The sequence below is a fragment of the Xenopus laevis genome, chromosome 1S (genome assembly GCF_017654675.1).
Source record: "Xenopus laevis strain J_2021 chromosome 1S, Xenopus_laevis_v10.1, whole genome shotgun sequence".
Lineage (NCBI taxonomy): Eukaryota > Metazoa > Chordata > Amphibia > Anura > Pipidae > Xenopus > Xenopus laevis.
The window spans coordinates 3057421-3078791 of NC_054372.1; the positions used below are offsets into that span (position 1 = coordinate 3057421).

Here is a 21371-nt window from a genome sequence, read left to right on the forward strand (position 1 = left end):
AACCTTTCAGATCGTATAAAGTAGTAAAAGAAAAGATCAGCCGATGTTCTGCCCCTACAGCAATCGTCAAAAGCTGGTGACAGTCTCCCACTGATATTGTACGATCGGCAATAAATGCAGAGATATTATCGGCATATATTATATTTTAACCTGTCTGATCAACCAAACGGCCGATCTCCGCCGGGCGAAAAACGTCGGGACTCTCCACACACGGCCCTAAAATCGCACAAATTGATTGGATCTTTGGGTCTATGGCCAGCTTTAGTTTGGTTGAAATAAGACACATGTCCATCAAGTTCAACCTTTTAACTCTATTTTAACCTGCCTAACTGCCAGTTGACACAGAGGAAGGCAAAAAAAACCCATCTGAAGCCTTTTTTGGGGTACCCTCCTTCCCCCCCTTACATTTGGCACCTAAACTATACGCTGGGCACATGTGTTGGACAATATAAGACTCTATTTCATTTTATTAAGTTTCCCAGGCCTTGTGTAGTGTAATGTAGTTGCTGCAACATATACGTCCATTGTACTTTAACTGCACGCCATATGCTAATTAGGCATCGCTAGCGCAACTTCCGACTGCTCATCATATTATCGCAAGCGTTTGGTAACCTGTGCACAACTTCGGATCTTCGTGAATTTGCGCAGCCCTAGCGAAACTACGCCTGGCGAAGTGCGGCAAAGCCGTCGCTAGCACATTTTCGCGCTTAGTGAATTTTGCCCCCTGCACTGAAGCCAGAAAAAGATACAAAGTTTCTGAAACTTAAAATAAAAGGCTTTTGGGAAAGAGCCCAGAACACAGAGCAGCTGCACTTAGATACATTTGTAGCAATTTAAGTTAAGCAAAGATAATATACTAACTATTTAAGATAAGCAGGCCTCTTGGGGGAAATTACATTAAGAGATTAAAGGGCAATTTCACCTATATTAGCAAAACTGTAATAACACATAAAACATGGCCCTAAAACTCCCAGTAGTCAGTAGGCTACCTGTCCATAAATGGGCTACAAATAAACAATTACAGCCCATATTTGGCACCCCAGGAACTGTATGCATGCTTATGTAGCTCTCAAACTTTTTTTTATATATATGAATGTAGCTCATTGGTAAAAAAAGGTTGGGAACCCCTGCTCTATACAAATAAAATATCTCAGATATGTTTGACCTTCAAGTTCAGTCTCAGAGTGAGCCTAGAGCAGGGCTTTCTACATAATCCCCTTCCACTTATTACTCCTTGTACTGAATTACTGCTCCACAGGGATTTCTCAGAAGAACAAACATGTCTCATCAGACATCAGTGTTGACCTCATTGACACCTTTGCTAAGTACAATCCAATTTATCTAACTGGAAATGAAGGGTATCCATGGATATACAGATAAGGCAATCACAAGTCTCTAATCACGGGCCTTTATAAAGGATCCAGCCTTCAGCTGATTAGCAGAGGAACGAGGCATCTCTAGGGCACGATATAGAGAAATGAAGCAAGATGAGATGTTCCTCCTTGGCCATGAAGCAGACAAACCAACATTCCAAGGAGAATAATAAAAAGTTCAGGCAACGATGATAAGTGTAACAGATATTGTGTCCGTTACCATTTATTTCTCCACTCTTTTCGGAACGGTGGCCAACCTGATCCTTCTCTTGGCCTTTAGCAGCAATGCCATCATGAAGAAGGTTTGCCAGCCCCTGAACAGGATCATTATTAACATGGCATTGGTCAACCTTTTGCTTTGCTGCTACAAGGAGATTCCTGGGCTCTTGGTGTTTTTACAAATTAAAGTGTTTGGAGAGTTGGGGTGCAGGATTCTGCTTTATGTGCACCACACGCTCAGGTTAGTCAGCCTTTGGTCAGTGGCCAACCTAAGCTTTCTTCATCTCATCAAGATAAGGAGACCATGCCATCGCTGGTTCCAATTCATTCATGGACATCAAGAGAAGTATATAAACTGGTCCTTGTGTGGCTGTTGGCTTGTCAGTTTCACGTTTCATATACCATATCTGCTATATAGTGATACCGTGCGTGCAAATCAGAGCAACACCCTTCTCACAAGCACCAACTGTTTAGGTCCATCACAGAGCTCCCTGCTTACATTTCTCACCTACATCACCGTGAGCGTGGACTTCATGATGATAATCCTGGTGGTACTATTAAATGGCTTTACCATAGAGATACTTTGTAGACACAGGCGACAAGTAAGGGACACAATGACTGTCAGAAGTGCATGGGACAAACATGGCCACGGGTGACAAAGATCCTGCTGTCTCTGCTCTCTATCTATGTCATCTTCTGGCTGTGCACCGACCTAGTCTGGATTGCAATTGTTTCTGGGCTACTACAACCCTTACAAAATAACCTTCACATTGAAATCTACGGGATCTTGTCCTCTTTCTACTACTCCCTCACTTCCGGCATTATGGTTTTTGGCTACAGGCAAGTGAGAGACTACTTATCCGAGGCGGCTTGTTGCTCCTGCCAGTGGAGGGCACCACCAGTTATACCAGGAGCCCAACAGAGGCAATGATGGGAAATTATACTCATTTGTAAGAATCTACTTATAAAGTCAACAAAGAGTAGCCTTAATTGTGCTTAGTCTAATGCCAAGAAAGCTTTTTACCTTTGTGAGAGGAGTTATGTGAATACAGTATGTGTATTTATAGTGAGTATTGGGGACGCTGGTGGAAGGAGAAGATCTATATATATATATATATATATATATATATATATATATGGTAAATGTATTATGAACTGGTTTGAATATAATCACAATCTATTCCCGTGTTTATTTGCAAGATTGCTGTGCTTCTCCAGTTTATTATTATTATTATTGGGATTCCTCTGGTTCTTCCTGCACTCCAATAACATACACACAGGTTCATTGGCTCCTGACTGAAACAATTGTGTGATTGTGATAGGACCGTAGATTGTCAGCTCTTCTGGGGCAGGGACTGATGTAAATGATGTATAATATCTATTGATCTAGGTAAGATAGAGAGAGAGAGAGAGAGAGAGAGAGAGAGAGAGAGGGATGATAGATAGATAGATGATAGATAGATGATAGATAGATAGATAGATAGATAGATAGATAGATAGATAGATAGATAGATAGATAGATAGATAGATAGATAGATAGATAGATAGATAGATAGATAGATAGATGGTAGGTAGATAGATAGATAGATAGATAGATAGATAGATAGATAGATAGATGTATAGAGAGACAGAGAGAGAGAGATGGATGGATGGATGGGTGATGTATAACTAAAATAAATTAGGGGTATAAAGGGCAGGTACTTAAGTCCAAAGGTACCTCCCCCTATGGGTGATGGATAGACAGAGAGAGAAGACCCCATGATGATGGAAATAAAAGGATGCTATGAGCTATGAACTGTTTTAAACCCACTGCTATTATTCTGAACACAAATGTAGGTGAGTCATTCGGTGCTTGACTGCCTCATTGTGGTACATTTCAGGTACTACAGTTACTACAGTTTTAGCTGTTAATAAAAACAAAGTCAATTTCAGGGGGGAAAACAATGCTGGGCTACTTGCAGATAATAAAACAAGGATGTGGGCATGTGTACAGACAGGTCATGGTTACCTAAATACTCTTCATATACACCTTTTTCACTTGCCAATTTCCAGTTTTGGGGGTAGGTAGTGGGAGGGCAGGACTTCAGATATTGGGCAGAGGGAGCAATCAGGTATTAATGCCGTTTGTTAGTAGAGGGGCTACCCAATTAGACCTGTACAAGTCTCTATCAGAGTGGGAGTGTGTGCCAGTGAAACATCATCATCAAGGTCCCCAATAAAGGAACATTTTGGGACCTCTGTGCACATAAATTACCATGAAAATTACCCTCCCATTTAGACTGTAAGCTCTACGGGGTAGGGTCCTCTAGCCTTTTGTTTCCTTGACACTGAGCACTTAATCTATAATTATATTTTATATTTATGTGAATTGTATTCTAATAATGCAGTTATTGCTACTTTTTATTCCAATGACCCCTTGTTTGTTACTACTACCGTATATACTCGAGTATAAGCCGTCCCGAGTATAAGCCGAGGTACTTAATTTTACCTCCAAAAACTGGGAAAGCTTATTGACTCGAGTATAAGCCTAGGGTGAGAAATGCAGCAGCTTCTGGTAAGTTTCAATCAAAAAATTGAGGGTTTCTTCTCCCATTGGAGGTGCCGGCGTCTCGTTTTTGGAGTCCGGCGACTATTCTTGGAGTCCGGCGACTATTCTTAGACGCCGGCGACCGTTTTTGCGCTTGACCCGAGTATAAGCCGAGGTAGAGTTTTTCAGCATATTTTGGGGGCTGAAAAACTCGGCTTATACTCGAGTATATACGGTAATTTATTGTTTTGTTGTACAGTGCTTTGCCCTCAAGGAGCGCAATACAAATAAAAATATACTGTACATACATACATATGAAAATCAATTCACATTCCTAGAGTTGCTGCCACTTCCCTCCATGCTGCCATTTATAGTGTCTGATGTACATGGGACTGACCTTTAGTGGTCCTCACACTGATGCCATTTAATTGTCACAAATAGAACATTAGGTGGTTACTGGCACCTTGTAGTCACCTGCTTCGATTAGACCCTGGCCAATAAAAGAAGATCAGCCAATCAGAGCAGGTATAAAAACAGGTTTTAGGGAGCAAAACATAGCCAACATGTATTTTTAACAACTTTATTTACAACAAAAGGAGAAACCATTAAAAAATCACGAACAAAAACTGACAAATATAGTTTAGTGACAAGGGGGGAAAAATCCAACAAAAGAGTTGGGACATATATTCACACTAAAGTGCAACTTCACAGTTTAAACTTTTTCTCCTGAAAAACCCATCGTACTCACTCAGTAACTGTACGACCCACAAACTGTATATAAAAAATGGCTTCTCCTAGTTATCGGCACACGGGCGGCTGGTTTGGCACAGCTCCGTACTCCATCATAAGGAATATCATGTTCTGTACAAGGCGGAGATACTGTATGTGTAATAAACTGTATCAGACACAGCATAGGTACAAAAATAAACACCCCATCTGGCTGGGGGAACTAGAGAAAGTCTTCTTCATACGAGACATAAGGCAGCAACAATAACCAAAAATAAGTGACACACTCCTGCTCCTCTATATGAATTTAGCAGCATCTGGACATTAAGGGTCAGGCCACACTGAGCGTTTTGGGGAGATTTGGTCGCCTGGCGACTAATCGCCTCGTTTTTGCGGCGACCAATCTCCCCAAACGCCTTCCCTGACTCTGCGCCGGCCTAAAATGAAAAAACTTTGGTGTTAATCACACGCGGCGATTCGTTTTCCAAAGTCGGCGAGAGTCCGGGAAGGCGTTTGGGGAGATTGGTCTTACCCTTAGCAGCAGAACAACCAATGAACGAGTCAGAATCAAAAAGGCTGCTTCTCCAGTGGCAGAAAGATGCACAAAAACACATCCCTGATCCCATAAACTTTAGCTCCTTTTGCACCAGCTGCACCCCAAGCTCAATGGAAATGGACAGAAATTCCTCTACTGATTCCCGCAGCAGTGAAAACCTTCATACGGGTAAAAACAGCTGAACAAGGAACAGAGGGTAAGTGCAAAACCCTGGCTTTATGGTGCTTGGGACTTGCCCTTTAACATTCAAAAGTGAAAAAATTGTCACAATGAAAAAAACAAATAAAAAAAAACTCAGTGAGCAATACTGTACAACAAGGCTGACTCTCACTTGTGTGAATGTGAATACTTTGGTATTAAGAAGGCTGAGGTGTCACAAACCCTGGCCTCATGTACAACATTTATTGGGGGACAGCCCTAACAAGAAATAACTTCATCTTTGGCTCTGTTCATAAAATAGATCCAAAAAAGCTACAATAGGGAGAAAATGCCACCCCCCAATATATATATTGTGTATGTGTGTATATATATATATATATATATATATATATATATATATATATATACACCAAGTCCAAAGGTGCACACCGTTGACTCCGTAACAGCCTGGGTGCCAGCAAAAAGATAATAGATATTCGCAAGAACAGCGACACTCCTGTGAGTGTCGCTGTTCTTGCGAATATATATATATATATATAGATATACACACATACACACAAAAAAACACAAAAACAAATAAAAAACCCTTCTTCTGTTGCCAAGAAGTGGTAAGTTGTTCAGTAGTTGCTTCCGATTAGTAGATCCTAGAAAGAAGGGGTGCAAGTATGTGATAGGGGTGAATCTGTCCATCCCGCTGCTTAATGGGCCTCCTCATTGGAAGGCTGTTGTGATCGTTCAATTTCTTATGGTCGGGAAAGTAACCAAAGTTCATAGGTGGGAATGGCGGGTGGGGAGCAAAGTTCATCATAATGTTCATGCCATGGAACGGATAGGGACCTCTTGGAGGGGCTGTAAGATAACAAAATATGGATATATTAACCAGACATGTTCCCAATCTCCCACCCATTTTGTGTTAAGCCCTGCCCCTTTCAGGTGTCTGATACTATACTATACTAAGGAGCAGGCCCAGACTGGCAATCTGTTGGTTTTGGCAAATGCCAGAGGGGCTGCTGTTCCATAGAAAGTTCCCATATAGTGGGCTGGTAGGGGGGTGTTTGGGCCTCTGTGTATATGGAATAGCAGGGCCTATTTTGACTCCCAGTCCAGGTCTGCTAAGGACTATACCACCTTGGTTGGGACCATGGGGAGGGGGCATCTGATACGGACAGATTTGAGCATGGTAAAAATAGCTGCAACTGGTTGAATCCAGGCAAGCACTTTACAAGAAAAAACCAACCTGCTTTCATTTTAGGTCCATCAAAGCTGATGTATCCAGGGGTGAAGTTGTCCACCATGAATGGAGTATCCGTAACAAACGACATTTCTGTTGGGAGGGGAACACCACAAGTGAGTGGGCTATATGTATATATATGTGACTTGCCTAGCTGTGTGCGGCACAATCCATTTGTAGGTTTCCCCAGTTTGGCCCAACATGAGTGTGGTTGCACTTCACATGGAGCTCAGCACTGTTTGGGTATAAAGAGTCAGACTAAAGGGATTTCACATGAGATTTTCTCTTTACCTGGTGCTTTTGGGTAATTCCCATGGAAGGGAGCGAATCCCGGCATCCCATTAACAACCATCAAAGGCTGACCAGGCAGAAAGGAAAATTCTGGGAGGGGTGGAAAAAAAAAAGTTTTAGGAAAGAAGTCCCCATTAGGCAACACTGGGAGTAATGGTGAGTAACGATTCAGGACAAACTGTACAATCATATGACGCCGATTCTAGTGTCGCACATCAATGTAACATGTAAATATCTTTTTGTGCCTGAATGTGTGTCTTGTCAGCTCTATAATAGTAATGATCCAGGCGTTCAATAGTGTTCTACAGCAGCTCGCCATCTTGGATCTTGTTAGGCCATCTTTTGTGTGTCAGTGGCACTGCACATGCTCAGTGCGATCTTGATCGCTGTAGAGAAGCCGATGGAACAGGGCTGATTATTAATCATTACTGATGTAGAACACACTGGTTGGTCTTTGTGCTGATGAAACTGAATTCATCACTAATCAGCCTTGTATAGTGAATGTTATATTGTATATATACAGAATACTGCCGGTCCCTGAGCTCAGATAAGTAACATTTGCTGGGAATCAGCAGAAAGATGATGGGGGTTCCTTGGACATCTTTAGAGGCATAGATACTCCCTTCTTAAAGTTATTGTGGGCTTGGGATGCTACAGAACCAACCCCAAAACATAATGTGTATCATTTCTATCCCTATTTATGGTTGAGCTTTAATTGTCCTTTGATCGCATGAAGGTAGGAATCGCATAGGCTGTGCTAAATAAAAGCTTTATCTATGGGCGTCTCCATGCATCGGTGGCTTTACATGTTCATATAGAAGAAGAGTCACCATTATTACTATAAATGTAAACAGGGACATAAGAAGCATCGCAACTGACCTCCTCTAATGTGCGGAGACGGCTCATCAAAGCTGGTGTATCCAGGACAGTACGATCCAATCAATGGCAACTTCTCTGTGGGAATAAGAGGTTCAGGTAGAACATTCAGAAGAAACAGGTAAAATAGCATCCAAGTTGTTTAATTAATTGTGTTTATCCATGATGAACCAGCAATATTGGTTCTATAATTAATAGATAAAAGCTTATTGTTGGCTACAAATGCAACCCATTATGATTTGTGCTTCTGTACCAGCCCAAGACCAGCAGCCCTTTAGATCTGAGTGATCTACCAGTGGACCATAAGCTGGTGGTTAGATCCGAGTATTATCCACAATCAAACTTTCAGGCAACCATGTTCTAGAACAAACTGAAACACTGACTTCTTCAGGAACTCCCCGAAGCCTTGTAAGCCACAGTACGTACCCTCCTAGAATTTATGTTGAATGCCAAGAGCAACAACAAACGAGAGAATCTGGCCAAACACTGACAGACCCATTATGGTGAGGGGAATTAGGTCTAGATGAGACAGGCTCCCTGGTGATCCAACTCTTTATCAACTGCCTGTATTGGATGGATTGTGAATTTGATTGTCCATAAGACAGTTGCAAATTGGTGAGAGTTCGGTTTTCTTGTTTTTAAGCAGAGTGGATCTGCCTGTGTTTGGCCAGAGGACCTCACATCTAATGAAACAGATGACGTGAACTCACCCTAGTGGGTAAAGACAAATGGTGAGAAGAACATAACAAGGAGTGTTCTACCTCCACTTATAACCCGATGGTGATCAGATTCCTGTACAAACTGAGCCCTACCCCAGTGGCAGATGCCTCTTCCTACAACTCGGTCTTTATCAAATGGATCGGCATTGCCGCTTCACCATGTGACCACGCGTGATGGAGCACGACTGATGCTAGCACCTGATGGTGGGTTAGTACATGAGGGTTAGTGTACTGATCCAGGCTTACAAATACCGTAGACCTTTACATGACTAAAAAAGAGGGTAGGGACCATATATATATATATATATATATATATATATATATATATATATATATATTTATTAATTATAGTTATGGCCCAAGAGCCTCAAACAGATGAGACAAACAAGTTAGCAAAGTAAATGCAAATCTACTGACTGGATTTGCAACAGATTTATCCTCATACTGTACGTTCAAAGGGAAACAATATGGCAGCTTCTCTCTATATGTATGAATATAAACACATGCTAACGAACCAGTGCATACACACATACATACATGGGATATAAAATGTATTTAAACCCTGTTATGTTCTCCAGTGCTACAGACACACACACTTTTGTTTATGCACCAATCTTGCCATTATCCCACTGGCACTTCTGGGCCATCCCAACGGGCTAATGTGCCCATCCCACCCAATGGTCAGAGAGTGGGGCCAGAACCAGCCCAGGATCCTGATCACAGTCAGCTCTTTGTGGGTTAGAATTGCATTGGCTGCAATGGTTCAGTTCCTTTATCAGCATGTGCAAACAAAGACCATGGGCAGATAAAATATATGATAATAACAGAGACGGGAAGTGATAAAGCTAAAGCAGGCAAGTGTCATACTCACTGAGGAGTCAGGTACCCAGCAGCCAGATGGCAAGGATTAAAACATACAAGAATATAAGGCAGGTTAGGGGTCAGTGCAATAAGATGATGTGATTTAAAGGGCATGCAAAGGCAAACAAATAAAATCCCATTTTTACTTTCTTTAATGAAAAAGAAACCTATCTCCAATATACTTGAATTAAATAATGTGTGCAGTTTTTTATAAGAAACCTGACTGTATGCAGTGAAATTCTCCCTTCATTTACTACTGTGGATAGGAATTGTCAGACGGTCCCTAACTGCTCTGCAGGGAAACAATCATACTTATGAACAGCAGGGGGAGCCTTAATTCCCAGCCATGCAGAACTGGAAAAACAAATAAAATAAACCCTCATTGCAGACAGTGACTAGGTACAATCATAGCGAGGACCCCAACATTGCAAGGCAGCAGTACTAACCACCACCTCATTGCCTGCATATCACATACTAACTGCTTTACAGATTTCATATCAGCTGCAACTTGCTGTTGCTTTGTGCTAGAGGTGTTCTTAATAACCCACCAGGGACTGTAAATGGACACACCCCATCCATGAAAGCAGTATGGCAGTTCCTCCATATACTGTGTAGATGCAACATTCAGTGCAGACAGAATGATTCCTGGACACTGTACTGACTAATGGAAGCAAAATCCTATATATAGAGTACAGGTATGGGATCCGTTACCCAGAATGCCTGGGACTTGGGGTTTTCCTAATAACAGATCTTCATGCCTTAAATCTACTAGAATATCAAGTAAACATGAAATAAACCCAATTGCCTGGTTTTTCTTCCAATAAGGATTAATTATATCTTAATTGGGGACAAGTACAAGTTACTGTTGTATTACTAAAGAGAAAAAGGAAATCTTTAAAAAAAAATTGGATTATTTAGATAAAATAGAGTCTATGGGAGATGGCCTTTCCGCAATTCAGAGCTTTCTGGAAAATGGGTTTACAGATCAAGGATCCCATACCTGTACTGAGGCAAGGCTAGAAGTATTTTCATAAGGAACTCAGCTGAAAAGGCACACAGAACACACAGAACAGGACTGATTCTGATTCACGGGGCAGATATTTACATGATTACTTCCGTAACACAAATGTGGTTTTCAGAAGTTTCATCTCATAACCAAATGAATCCTCTTAGTGTAATAGCTGCATGCAGGACATATACATAGCTAGCAAGTTATAGGGCCCAGACTGGGATCTGCTGCGTGTATTTGTGTTATAAGTTAATTTAACTTGTCATTCCGCTGCCATAAGCCCACGGTTCCACCAAGTATTCAAGTGCCGGTGAATTTTAGGCAGAAATTGGACAGTTTAAAGGAGAAGGAAAGCTACGGAGGCATTTTATTGCCAATAGATTAGCCACAATAGTACAAGCTAGAATGCTATATTTATTCTGTAGAATGTTTTACCATACCTGAGTAAAAAGCTCTAGAAACTCTCTGTTTGTTTAGAATAGGAGCTGCAGTATTAACATGGTGTGACATCACTTCCTGCCTGAGTCTCTCCCTGCTCTGGGCTCAGATTACAGTAGAGAAGGGAGGGGTGGGGAGAGAGGAGCAAACTGAGCATGCTCAAGCCCTAGCCCTGGAGGTTTAAGCTGAAAACAGTTAGTCTGATACAGAAGCCCATGAGTACACAATAGAAGGAAAGAAATGTGCTGTTTCTTTTGACAGGGGACTCAGAGCAGCATTACTTTGGGGGTTTACTGGTATATTTAGATGGACCTTTCTGATAAGGCTTACTTAGTTTTAATCTTTCCTTCTCCTTTAACAGAAGGCAGATGCCAGCGATAAAACACCACAAGACTTAGGAGAGAGTCCACTTAGGATGTGTGTTCCAGTAGAATGATTGTGTGAGTAAATGAATCTCCCCTCAGTACTTACTCAGGACAGACTCTCTCTATTCCCTGTGACAATAAAAAGAAATTGAGAGCACTCTATTCACCACGGGTAATGGCTGGCAAACAGGAATTAATAATAATATAAATAAAAGATGTAAGACCCCTCCATCCTGATGCCGACACAGGCCACACCTAAGACAGACAGTGGAAAAGGGAGGCCGATGGTGGTCTCAGGTAATTATATCATGTCATGCTGATTAAAGGTCAAGACCCTGCAGGCAGCAGTCAAGGGGTTAACATACAAGTTAGGCTACAAGTACAGAAAGTGTTGCTTCAGAACTGTCTGAGATTAGCAGACGTAAATCACAAGGTTTGTTGCAATCAGGAAACCATTATTTGGTGCAATAACTTGTGCAATGTGTATGCCAGCAAGTTTCTTCCAATGTAGAAGGGGGGTTTGGACTGTGTAGGGTTTATCTGTGTAGCCTTTTTGGTTTACGGTAAATGCTTTCAGAAAGGTGTATAAAGCTTGGACCAAGAGGTGTGTCTTTAGTGAGCCCTCGTGTTTCCGTACCGTACGTTGGTGTTACTATGACAGCTTCCCCGAGCAAAACTTTTGTATTGTCTTGTTGGAATAATAAATTACCTCATTTATTCTCTCTGAGTTTTGCTTTTACAACGAGGTCTAGGTAATAAAAAATAACCTGCGCCTGAGCTGCTCTTTCCCATGGTCAGACAGGAATTTGCTACTGGGTAAGTGAATCCAGATTCCCTTCAGTACTTACCTAGGAACAGGGTTCTGGCTGTTCTGTACTTCTTGCTCTTGGGCTGCTCTCTTTCCTATTGTCAGTTAGTGGGGTGGAGCTTGGTAGAGAAATGTGTGGAATGTTTCCCCATTGCATTGATCTCTAGCAGGCTCTTAGTGCTATGGCCATACACTATTAGATCAAAGGAGCGGATCTTAACCCCGATATGCCCACTAATGGCAGGGTGACATCAGGTTAATCCAAATGTTTGATCAGATTACGATGAAGCCAATGGGTGCAGACAGGTCGTAGGAACACATCAAGTAGCCAATGCAGTCCTCGATCAAATGAAAAATCAAACCTGACCGATTTATATCTGCCCGATTTTTGGCCCCCACACACAGACAGATAAGCTGCCTAATCAGTCTAAAGAACCAATATCGGCTGCTTCAATCTGCCCTATACACTTGTAAGATCAATGAAATGGACTACTACAGTCAGCTCTTTCATCCAGGCCACACCTCCTTCCTGATCATGGGAAAGAGAACAGCCCACAATGATATGGGACTACTAAGGTCAGGTCTTTCATCCAGGCCACACCTCCTTCCTGATCATGGGAAAGAGAACAGCCCACAATGATATGGGACTACTAAGGTCAGGTCTTTCATCCAGGCCACACCTCCTTCCTGATCATGGGAAAGAGAATGGCCCACAATGATATGGGACTACTAAGGTCAGCTCTTTCATCCAGGCCACACCTCCTTCCTGATCATGGGAAAGAGAACAGCCCACAATGATATGGGACTACCAAGGTCAGCTCTTTCATCCAGGCCACACCTCCTTCCTGATCATGGGAAAGAGAACAGCCCACAATGATATGGGACTACTACAGTCAGCTCTTTCATCCAGGCCACACCTCCTTCCTGATCATGCGAAAGAGAACAGCCCACAATGATATGGGACTACTAAGGTCAGGTCTTTCATTCAGGCCACACCTCCTTCCTGATCATGGGAAAGAGAACAGCCCACAATGATATGGGACTACTACAGTCAGCTCTTTCATCCAGGCCACACCTCCTTCCTGATCATGGGAAAGAGAACAGCCCACAATGATATGGGACTACCAAGGTCAGCTCTTTCATCCAGGCCACACCTCCTGCCTGGGAAAAGAGCAGCACAGATGAATTCAGAACAGAGCTTTGTGGCTATTAAAGTAGAAGCAAAACCAAAAGTTAAAAAAAAAAAAACCCTACCCCCCTACCCTACATAGACCCCCCTCCCCCCCAGGCTAAGTGTTACCCCGGGCAAATGCCCCTAACTTTTTACGTACCCCTTGGTGCAGATTCAGGAATTGGAGTTCACGAGCACCATCTTCAACCGCTTCGGTAATCTTCTGAATGAGTCTGGCGCTTCTGCAATTTTCGTGAGCTTTGGTGCATGTGAAGTTGTTGCAAAACAGAAAATTGCCCCAACTGCGCACGCACCGCTCCGCTGGTCTCATTCCGAAGATAACCGAAGAGAAGAAGATGGTGCCCGTGAATCTGCACAGAGGGGTAAGTAAAGACCTAGGGGCATTTGCCCGGGGTAATACTTAGGCTGGGGGAGGGGGGTCTATGTAGGGAAGGGGGGTAGGTCTTTTTTAACTTTTGGGTTTGCTTCTCCTTTAAAACTATGGGGATGGGGTCCCTGATTCTAAGGATAGATCCTAGATCAATGCAAGTAGTCACAAAATATCCATATCAGTAAACGGATACCCCTACACTCCCTCTTATCAGGCTCCTGTCCCCACTCCCATACTCCATGTTCTTACATGCACCTCTCAGAGCTCCTGGATGGTTCAAGATGAAATCACTGGCATCTTACCTTGTGGCACTTGTGGCAATTGTACTCCCCACGCCTTTGCAATGTGGGAGAGCAGAATGTGTGTGCACTTGCGATGGGCTAGCTGGTTCCAATGCACGGCATCCTTGCAGCGGTTGGGCAGCTCTAGGCGGAAATGGTAGTGCATGTCCAGCACGTCTATGTCGTACAGGTGGGCAATGGTGGAACTGTAAAAGTTGCCATCGATCACATCCCATCGGAGGTTGTGCTTGACTAACTGCAAGACAAGTCCCAAGTTACAATTCTAAAGCCACTCAAGATAAATGTTAGTTTGATAGCCCCATTGCATGCAATTTGTTCTTTGCACTTTAACGCTCTATAGTTCTGTGAATCTGCTCCAGCGCAGTGAAAATTCTCCAGTGACTTTTCCTTAGGAACTAAAGCCCCCCCCCCCCAAATGATCAAAGTTGACCTCATAGAGGACTTCCAAATGCCCTTGTACCTCTGGCATCTCAGTGTCACGGAAGCCCACAGGCATGCTCGTATTCCATAGGATAAGACAGTCAGGACTGAGAACCTCACGTAGGCGACTAAACAGCGTCTCCAGGTTGGATCTGTACTGTGTAAGTTCTATATCATTGTATCTAGGGAGGGAAGAAGCCAAATGTTTGTCCAATAACCTGCATCTTACACTTATATTTACTAACACTGGAGACTTCTTATTGGGATTGATATGTAAAGAATATCAACATTAACCACTGCTCCAGGGCTGCCCTTTGTCCCAGGGTCACGGCTGACTGGGGTGTCCCCCATTACATGGCTCTCTATGGGACACGAAGAACAGTGCACAATGGAATAAGACTTTGAGGAACAAATGACTTTAAAGGATAAGTAAACCTTTAAAATACGTAAATGTAAAATGGATGAGGGGTTATTCTAGTTAAGGAAGTTGTCAGGAGTAAGAAAGAGGCTGCTCTGATGTTCTTCTGCTTAGGAATAAAATTAGAAACCTTTCTCACATCTTTCCTAAGCAGAAGAACATCAGAGCAGCCTCTTTCTTTCTCCTGACAACTTCCTTGACTACTTGCTGGTCAGACTGGTGGGAAACTGACCAGCAGGTGGCGCTGTTGTAACACAATTCATTCATATTAACAGTACATGTTTCCCTTAAAGGAGACGGAAAGGTTAAAACTAAGTAAGCCTTATCAGAAAGGTCTATAAATATACCAGTAAACCCCCAAAGTAATGCTGCTCCGAGTCCCCTGTCAAAAGAAACACTGCATTTCTTTCCTTCTATTGTGTACTCATGGGCTTCTGTATCAGACTTCCTGTTTTCAGTTTAAACCTCCAGGGCTAGGGCTTGAGCATGCTCAGTTTGCTCCTCTCCCCCACCACCTCCCTTCTCTACTGTAATCTGAGCCCAGAGCAGGGAGAGACTCAGGCAGGAAGTGATGTCACACCACGTTAATACTGCAGCTCCTATCCTAAACAAACAGAGAGTTTCTAGAGCTTTTTACTTAGGTATGGTAAAAGATTCTACAGAATAAATATAGCATTCTAGCTTGCACTATTGCAGCTAATCTATTGGCATTAAAATGCCTCCTTAGCTTTCCTTCTCCTTTAATATCTTGGAATAAAAAGAAAAGAAATATAAATGTAAGTTACAAAAGTGCCTAGAATAGCCCTCTCATCATTTCTACATTTACTTATTTTAAAGGTTTACTTGTCCTTTATGCTGTACGTGCACAGAGATCAATGCAGCAGGAAAACCCTAGGACAAACAACTTCTCAGTTGTGATCAAGACCTACCCTTCTGCCTGACAATGGGAAGGAGAGCAGTCCAAGATCAGGGAGTAAAGGTGGCCATAGACGCAAAGATATGGCCAAACTATCCGATTACGATGTGCAGGCGGGATCGGTTGGTCAAAATCAAACCTGACTGATCGACCAAACGACCGATCTCCGCCGGACGAAAGATGTCGGCACACGCCACACATGATCCGAAAGTCGTACGAATCCTCGATTCGTACAATCGGATCTGTGTGTCTATGGCCACCTTGAGACGAATCTGAGCTCCATAGCAGCGCAAGTATTTGGAGGCGACTGGATTCAATGGGAGAGGTTGCAAGTGGGGATAAGGTAAATATGCCGAGACTTTTTTGGAAAGAGCAGATGGCTCACCTGTTAACATCCCAGATGCAGGAGTTAATAATGAGCACGTCTGGTTGGTGGTCAGATTTAAAGTCAGACAAGATGCTCTCCATGTAGTCCGAGTAAACGCGGGTCAGGAAGTAGAAGCGCACGAGATGATGGTCACTGCAATACTGACGCACTTCTCTGTAAGTCTCACCATTGTGCATCTCCTCCAGAACTCCACCCTCCACCAACGTATCCTTTAGAAAAGTCTTCTCCCCCTGCAAAAGGGCAATATTGTTATTATTGGACAAGCTGCGATGTGCTTAGCTTCCTTTATTATAGTGTTGGGGTACAGTCTCCAATATACTAGCATTTCATAAGTCACATTTCACATAATAAGAAGTGCTCCATTGAACTACAGAGTATGCCTTTACTCTATTAAAGGTGACCATAGACACACAGATCAGGGATTCGTAAGTTTTTCGGATCGTGTGTGGCGTGTGCCGACATCTTTCGTCCGGCGGAGATCAGTCGTTTGGTCGATCGGTCAGGTTTGATTTTGACCCGACCGATCCCGCCGGAGCCCACGGCACATCGTAATCGGATCGTTCGGACATATGGCCGAACAATCAGATTACCCCGATATAGCCATGTTTGTTAATGGCATATCGGGGAAAGATCCACTCGTTTGGCGATGTGGCCAAACAAGCGGATCTTTGCATCTATGGCCACCTTAACTCCATCAAATGAGAAGGACATTCCCCACCAAGTGACAGAATGCATAAAAGGCTCCTTTATTTATATACAGGTTAAGGACCTGTTATCCAGAATGCTTGGGACCTGGGGTTTTCCAGATAATCAGTCTTTCTGTAATTTAGATTTGGCCTACTAGAAAACCATGTAAACATTAAATAAACCCAATAGGCTGGTTTTGCCTCCAATAAGGATTAATTATATCTTAGTTGGGATCAAGTACAAACTACTGGTTTATTATTACAGAGAAGACAGCCTTTCCGTAATTAGGTAGTTTCTGGATAACAGATCCCATACCTGTATTGGCAAAGGCAAGTGTATGGTCTTATGCTTATGTGTCAACAAAGTAGGCTTATTGATCAGCACATTCAGACTGTAGTAGATTTTTTGTTTTTTTAACTGCACATGTGCTGTCCCAGGGTGGCCCAAGAAGCCAATCACTTTAAAAATTACCCCTTAAAAAGATATTCAGGGGAGGTTTTAGTTGTAGTTCAGCATGATCTGAGCGGCACCCTTTGCCCATCACTAATTTAACCCCTTTTACCCGAGAACGGCCAAGTCTTTACCTTGCATCTTAACTGAAGCTCGGTCAAACAGTTTCCTTCCTGAAGGAACTTGACAAGGTCTTTATAAACAGATCTCTGAACTGGAAAAGATGCAGAAAAGAAGTAATTACGTATACAGTGCAAAAGTCAGGGCGAGAAACAATAAATTAAATGAATTGAAGTATCAAATATGCAACGCAGGTTAGAAAGAAGATTTCATTTGTGGCCTTGAAAGGGTTAAAATAACAGCAACACCAAAAAATTAAAAGTGTTAACAGATAAGTACTACTATAGTTTATATAAACAAGCTGCTGTGTAGCCATGGGGGCAGCCATTCAAGCACAGGATACACAGTAGATAACAGATAAGTACTACTATAGTTTATATAAACAAGCTGCTGTGTAGCCATGGGGGCAGCCATTCAAGCACAGGATACACAGTAGATAACAGATAAGTACTACTATAGTTTATATAAACAAGCTGCTGTGTAGCCATGGGGGCAGCCATTCAAGCACAGGATACACAGTAGATAATACATAAGTACTACTATAGTTTATATAAACAAGCTGCTGTGTAGCCATGGGGGCAGCCATTCAAGCACAGGATACACAGTAGATAACAGATAAGTACTACTATAGTTTATATAAACAAGCTGCTGTGCAGCCATGGGGGCAGCCATAAGCTCTGTAGTATACAATGACATTCTTCAGAAGTTATTTGTTATCTACTGTGTATCCTGTGCTTGAATGGCTGCCGCCATGGCTACACAGCAGCTTGTTTATATAAACTATAGTAGTACTTATCTGTTATCTACTGTGTATCCTGTGCTTGAATGGCTGCCCCCATGGCTACACAGCAGCTTGTTTATATAAACTATAGTAGTACTTATCTGTTATCTACTGTGTATCCTGTGCTTGAATGGCTGCCCCCATGGCTACACAGCAGCTTGTTTATATAAACTATAGTAGTACTTATCTGTTATCTACTGTGTATCCTGTGCTTGAATGGCTGCCCCCATGGATACACAGCAGCTTGTTTATATAAACTATAGTAGTGTTTGTGAGTCAAACACAGCAGTTGTACCAGTGTAGCCCAACACTACATTATGTTGTCATTACTTCAAATCACTGTAATTTTGTGGTGTTACTGTTTCTTTAAAGGTAGTGCAATGTATTGGGACAGGGCTCTCAGAATGCTGCACAGGGGTTTGATGAATGGACAGTTAAGGTGGAGGAGGGGTTCCCTGTGACCCTATGTGGGTAGGAAGTTATAAACGAGCCTGTGCAGGAATGTGATGGGGGGGGATGACAAAAAGGAAAGTGCTGCAGATGTTGCACATGCAAAACTATTGTTGATGCAAATGGGGCTGATAATTGGCTCCAGGTCAAGGACCCAACAGCATGGGGGGCTCAAGTGCAACATCCACCAGCCAATACCGTCCCCAGTGCTTTTGTCAATTGCTTTAAGAAAGTGTTAGTAACAAAGATACGACTTACTGGAGTCCCCCAGGATAACCACAAACTTATTGTGGAGCAGCTGCTGAGCATGTTCTGTGCTGAACTGGCCCATGACTCTCCCACGGTCTCACCTGCAACAGAAACACTGGGGGTCAGTATTGGGGAGATACAACAACACACCTATTCATATATATATATATATATATAGTGAATAAAGTAGCCCCTCTTGTAAAATATAAGGATATTATAAGTTACCGAGGAGTTTCATGACCATATAAAAGTACGAGGCCGAAGGCCTCGTGTTTTTATACAGGTCATGTAACTCCGAGGTAACTTATAATATCCTCATATTTTACAACTGGGGGTACTTTATTAATTATAATACACAAATTTTAGTGAGTCATGTGACAGAAATTACATCACTACTCACCGTTTATAACTGATGACATCACTACTCACCGTTTATAAGGATATAATTTACAGGATATTCATGGCTTTTGTATATTATATAGTGAATAAAGTAGCCCCTCTTGTAAAATATAAGGATATTATAAGTTACCGAGGAGTTTCATGACCATATAAAAGTACGAGGCCGAAGGCTGAGTGTTTTTATACAGGTCATGGAACTCCGAGGTAACTTCTAATATCCTCATAGTTTACAACTGGGGGTACTTTATTTATTATAATACACAAATTTTAGTAAATCATGTGACAGAAATGACATCACTACTCACCGTTTATAACTGATGACATCAGAACTCACCGTTTATAAGGATATAATTTAAAAGATATTCATGGCTTTTGTGTATTATATATATATATATATACACACACACACACACACATACTGAAAGGGTAAACCTAGTCCTATCCTGGACCTGTAGCTACGAGTGCACTCGATTTGAACCTGCCACTTCAGGGATCATCTATCACTGTCCACTCCGGGAATATGCACAGAACACACCGAGATGTAGTCTGGATACAAATTCGTTTATTATGGGCAAGGGTACAAATTCTTATAGGGAAAATTAGGTCACTGCAAACAGGATACATTGGTAAAAATAAAAGTACTCGACAGAACAACGTACTATTGTTAGTATTTGTCGGTAACAACATATCTCGACTACGTGCTGGATAACATATCTTGGCAGGGACATGGAAAAGGGAGATGACAAACATCCATGTTCAGAAGCTAGCAGGGCGTCAAAAGGAAAATTACAAGAACAAAATACAGACCTGTATTATGTGATTTAACCAGCAATATGCCTATATGACAATCGATATTGAGGCCCTGGATTAATGTGCTGAGGCCATGATTATATAAGTGTGTCAATGATTATATAAGTGCCTATATGCACTAGTGCTGTCTTCACATACATATATATTAACTAGGTGCAAATCCCAATCAGGAGACACACACACACCAGTATCAAACACTGACCAGCCTGATCCTCAGTGATGTAACTAGAGAGCTCCCCTGCCAATAAAATCTTCAAAGGAGCCCAGAGCACTCCGATCCCTATCCTCCCGCCCACTTCCTGTCCCGCCTCCGCTGCTCATGTCCCTTCTCTGCCCCGCCCACTTCCTGTCCAACTTGTGCCCCTTCCTCTCCGCAGGTAAGAGAGCAGCTGGGGAGGAGGGTATTTTATTAGCTATAGAGGAAGCACAACACACATCCCGCCCCTTGTTCCCTGGGCCCCCTGTGACTGCGGGGTCTCTATAGTTAGACCCCCTACATGGATGAGCGGCGGTTATCACTGACTATATAAGACACTGGTCCATACCTGAGCCTTTGTGCAATGGGCAATACATGGCACATATAAAAGGACTGTCAATTCAGCAGTTGGGTGTGAGCTGAGCAGGGAGCAGCCAATCTATAGTGACCTTGTGACTATCATTCCAGCACAGACAGGCAGGGTCTCCTGATAAACTGGGGGTGGTGGATTAGTAACTAGTTACTTAAATACTAAATGGTAAGCAGCACTTCACCCAATTATATACAATTCCCACAAGAGCCCACGGGTTTAAAACCAAGACAAGGTTTCCAGAAGTCTCTGGTGTTACCCCCTGCAGCCAAAACAACATCTCATTTCAGACCTACAGGGAACACCATTTCTTTGGCCCCTTTTCGAAATTTACATTCATTTTCTGTTTTAGTGGTTTACAAATATTTGCACTTTGCACATGCACAGGCCGACAAAAGCTGTGACAGACCAAGTTGGCTGCTTATCTGCCCGTGTGTAGAGCCTCCGACAGGCTTTCCCGAATTGATGTCTGGCTGAAAGTCGTGTACGGGGACCTTAAAAGCTGGAGACAGATCGAGTATACCTTATTGGCTCATGTGTGGGGCCATCCGACGGGCTTCAGATGCGACAGCAATCCAACGGGATTTAACCTGCCCAATTGAGATCTGCACGACTTTTGGCCAGATCTCAATTGGGCAGGTAAAAAAAAATCCCGTTGGATCGCGGCCACAACTGTGCATCAGTGCGTTCCAGTG

General features: G+C 42.6%; 1 protein-coding gene across 7 annotated transcripts in view; it reads right to left on the reverse strand.

Moving 5' to 3' along the window:
• Positions 1-4685: 4685 nt before the first annotated feature.
• pced1a.S (PC-esterase domain containing 1A S homeolog) overlaps positions 4686-21371 on the reverse strand; it is a 38275-nt gene continuing 21589 nt past the window's right edge. For 6 of the 7 annotated variants that reach the window (XM_018242951.2, XM_018242949.2, XM_041579332.1 and 3 more), the window contains exons 2-10: positions 18911-19002; positions 17436-17515; positions 16162-16394; positions 14483-14624; positions 14023-14257; positions 7962-8036; positions 7083-7172; positions 6798-6884; positions 4686-6409 (exon numbers count right to left, since the gene is read on the reverse strand). In XM_018242951.2, coding sequence (XP_018098440.1) covers positions 6195-6409; positions 6798-6884; positions 7083-7172; positions 7962-8036; positions 14023-14257; positions 14483-14624; positions 16162-16394; positions 17436-17515; positions 18911-18983 — 1230 coding nt within the window. In that variant the 5' untranslated portion in view covers positions 18984-19002 and the 3' untranslated portion in view covers positions 4686-6194. The remainder of the gene's footprint in view (positions 6410-6797; positions 6885-7082; positions 7173-7961; positions 8037-14022; positions 14258-14482; positions 14625-16161; positions 16395-17435; positions 17516-18910; positions 19003-21371) is intronic. The other variant, XM_018242952.2, reaches the window with a different exon arrangement.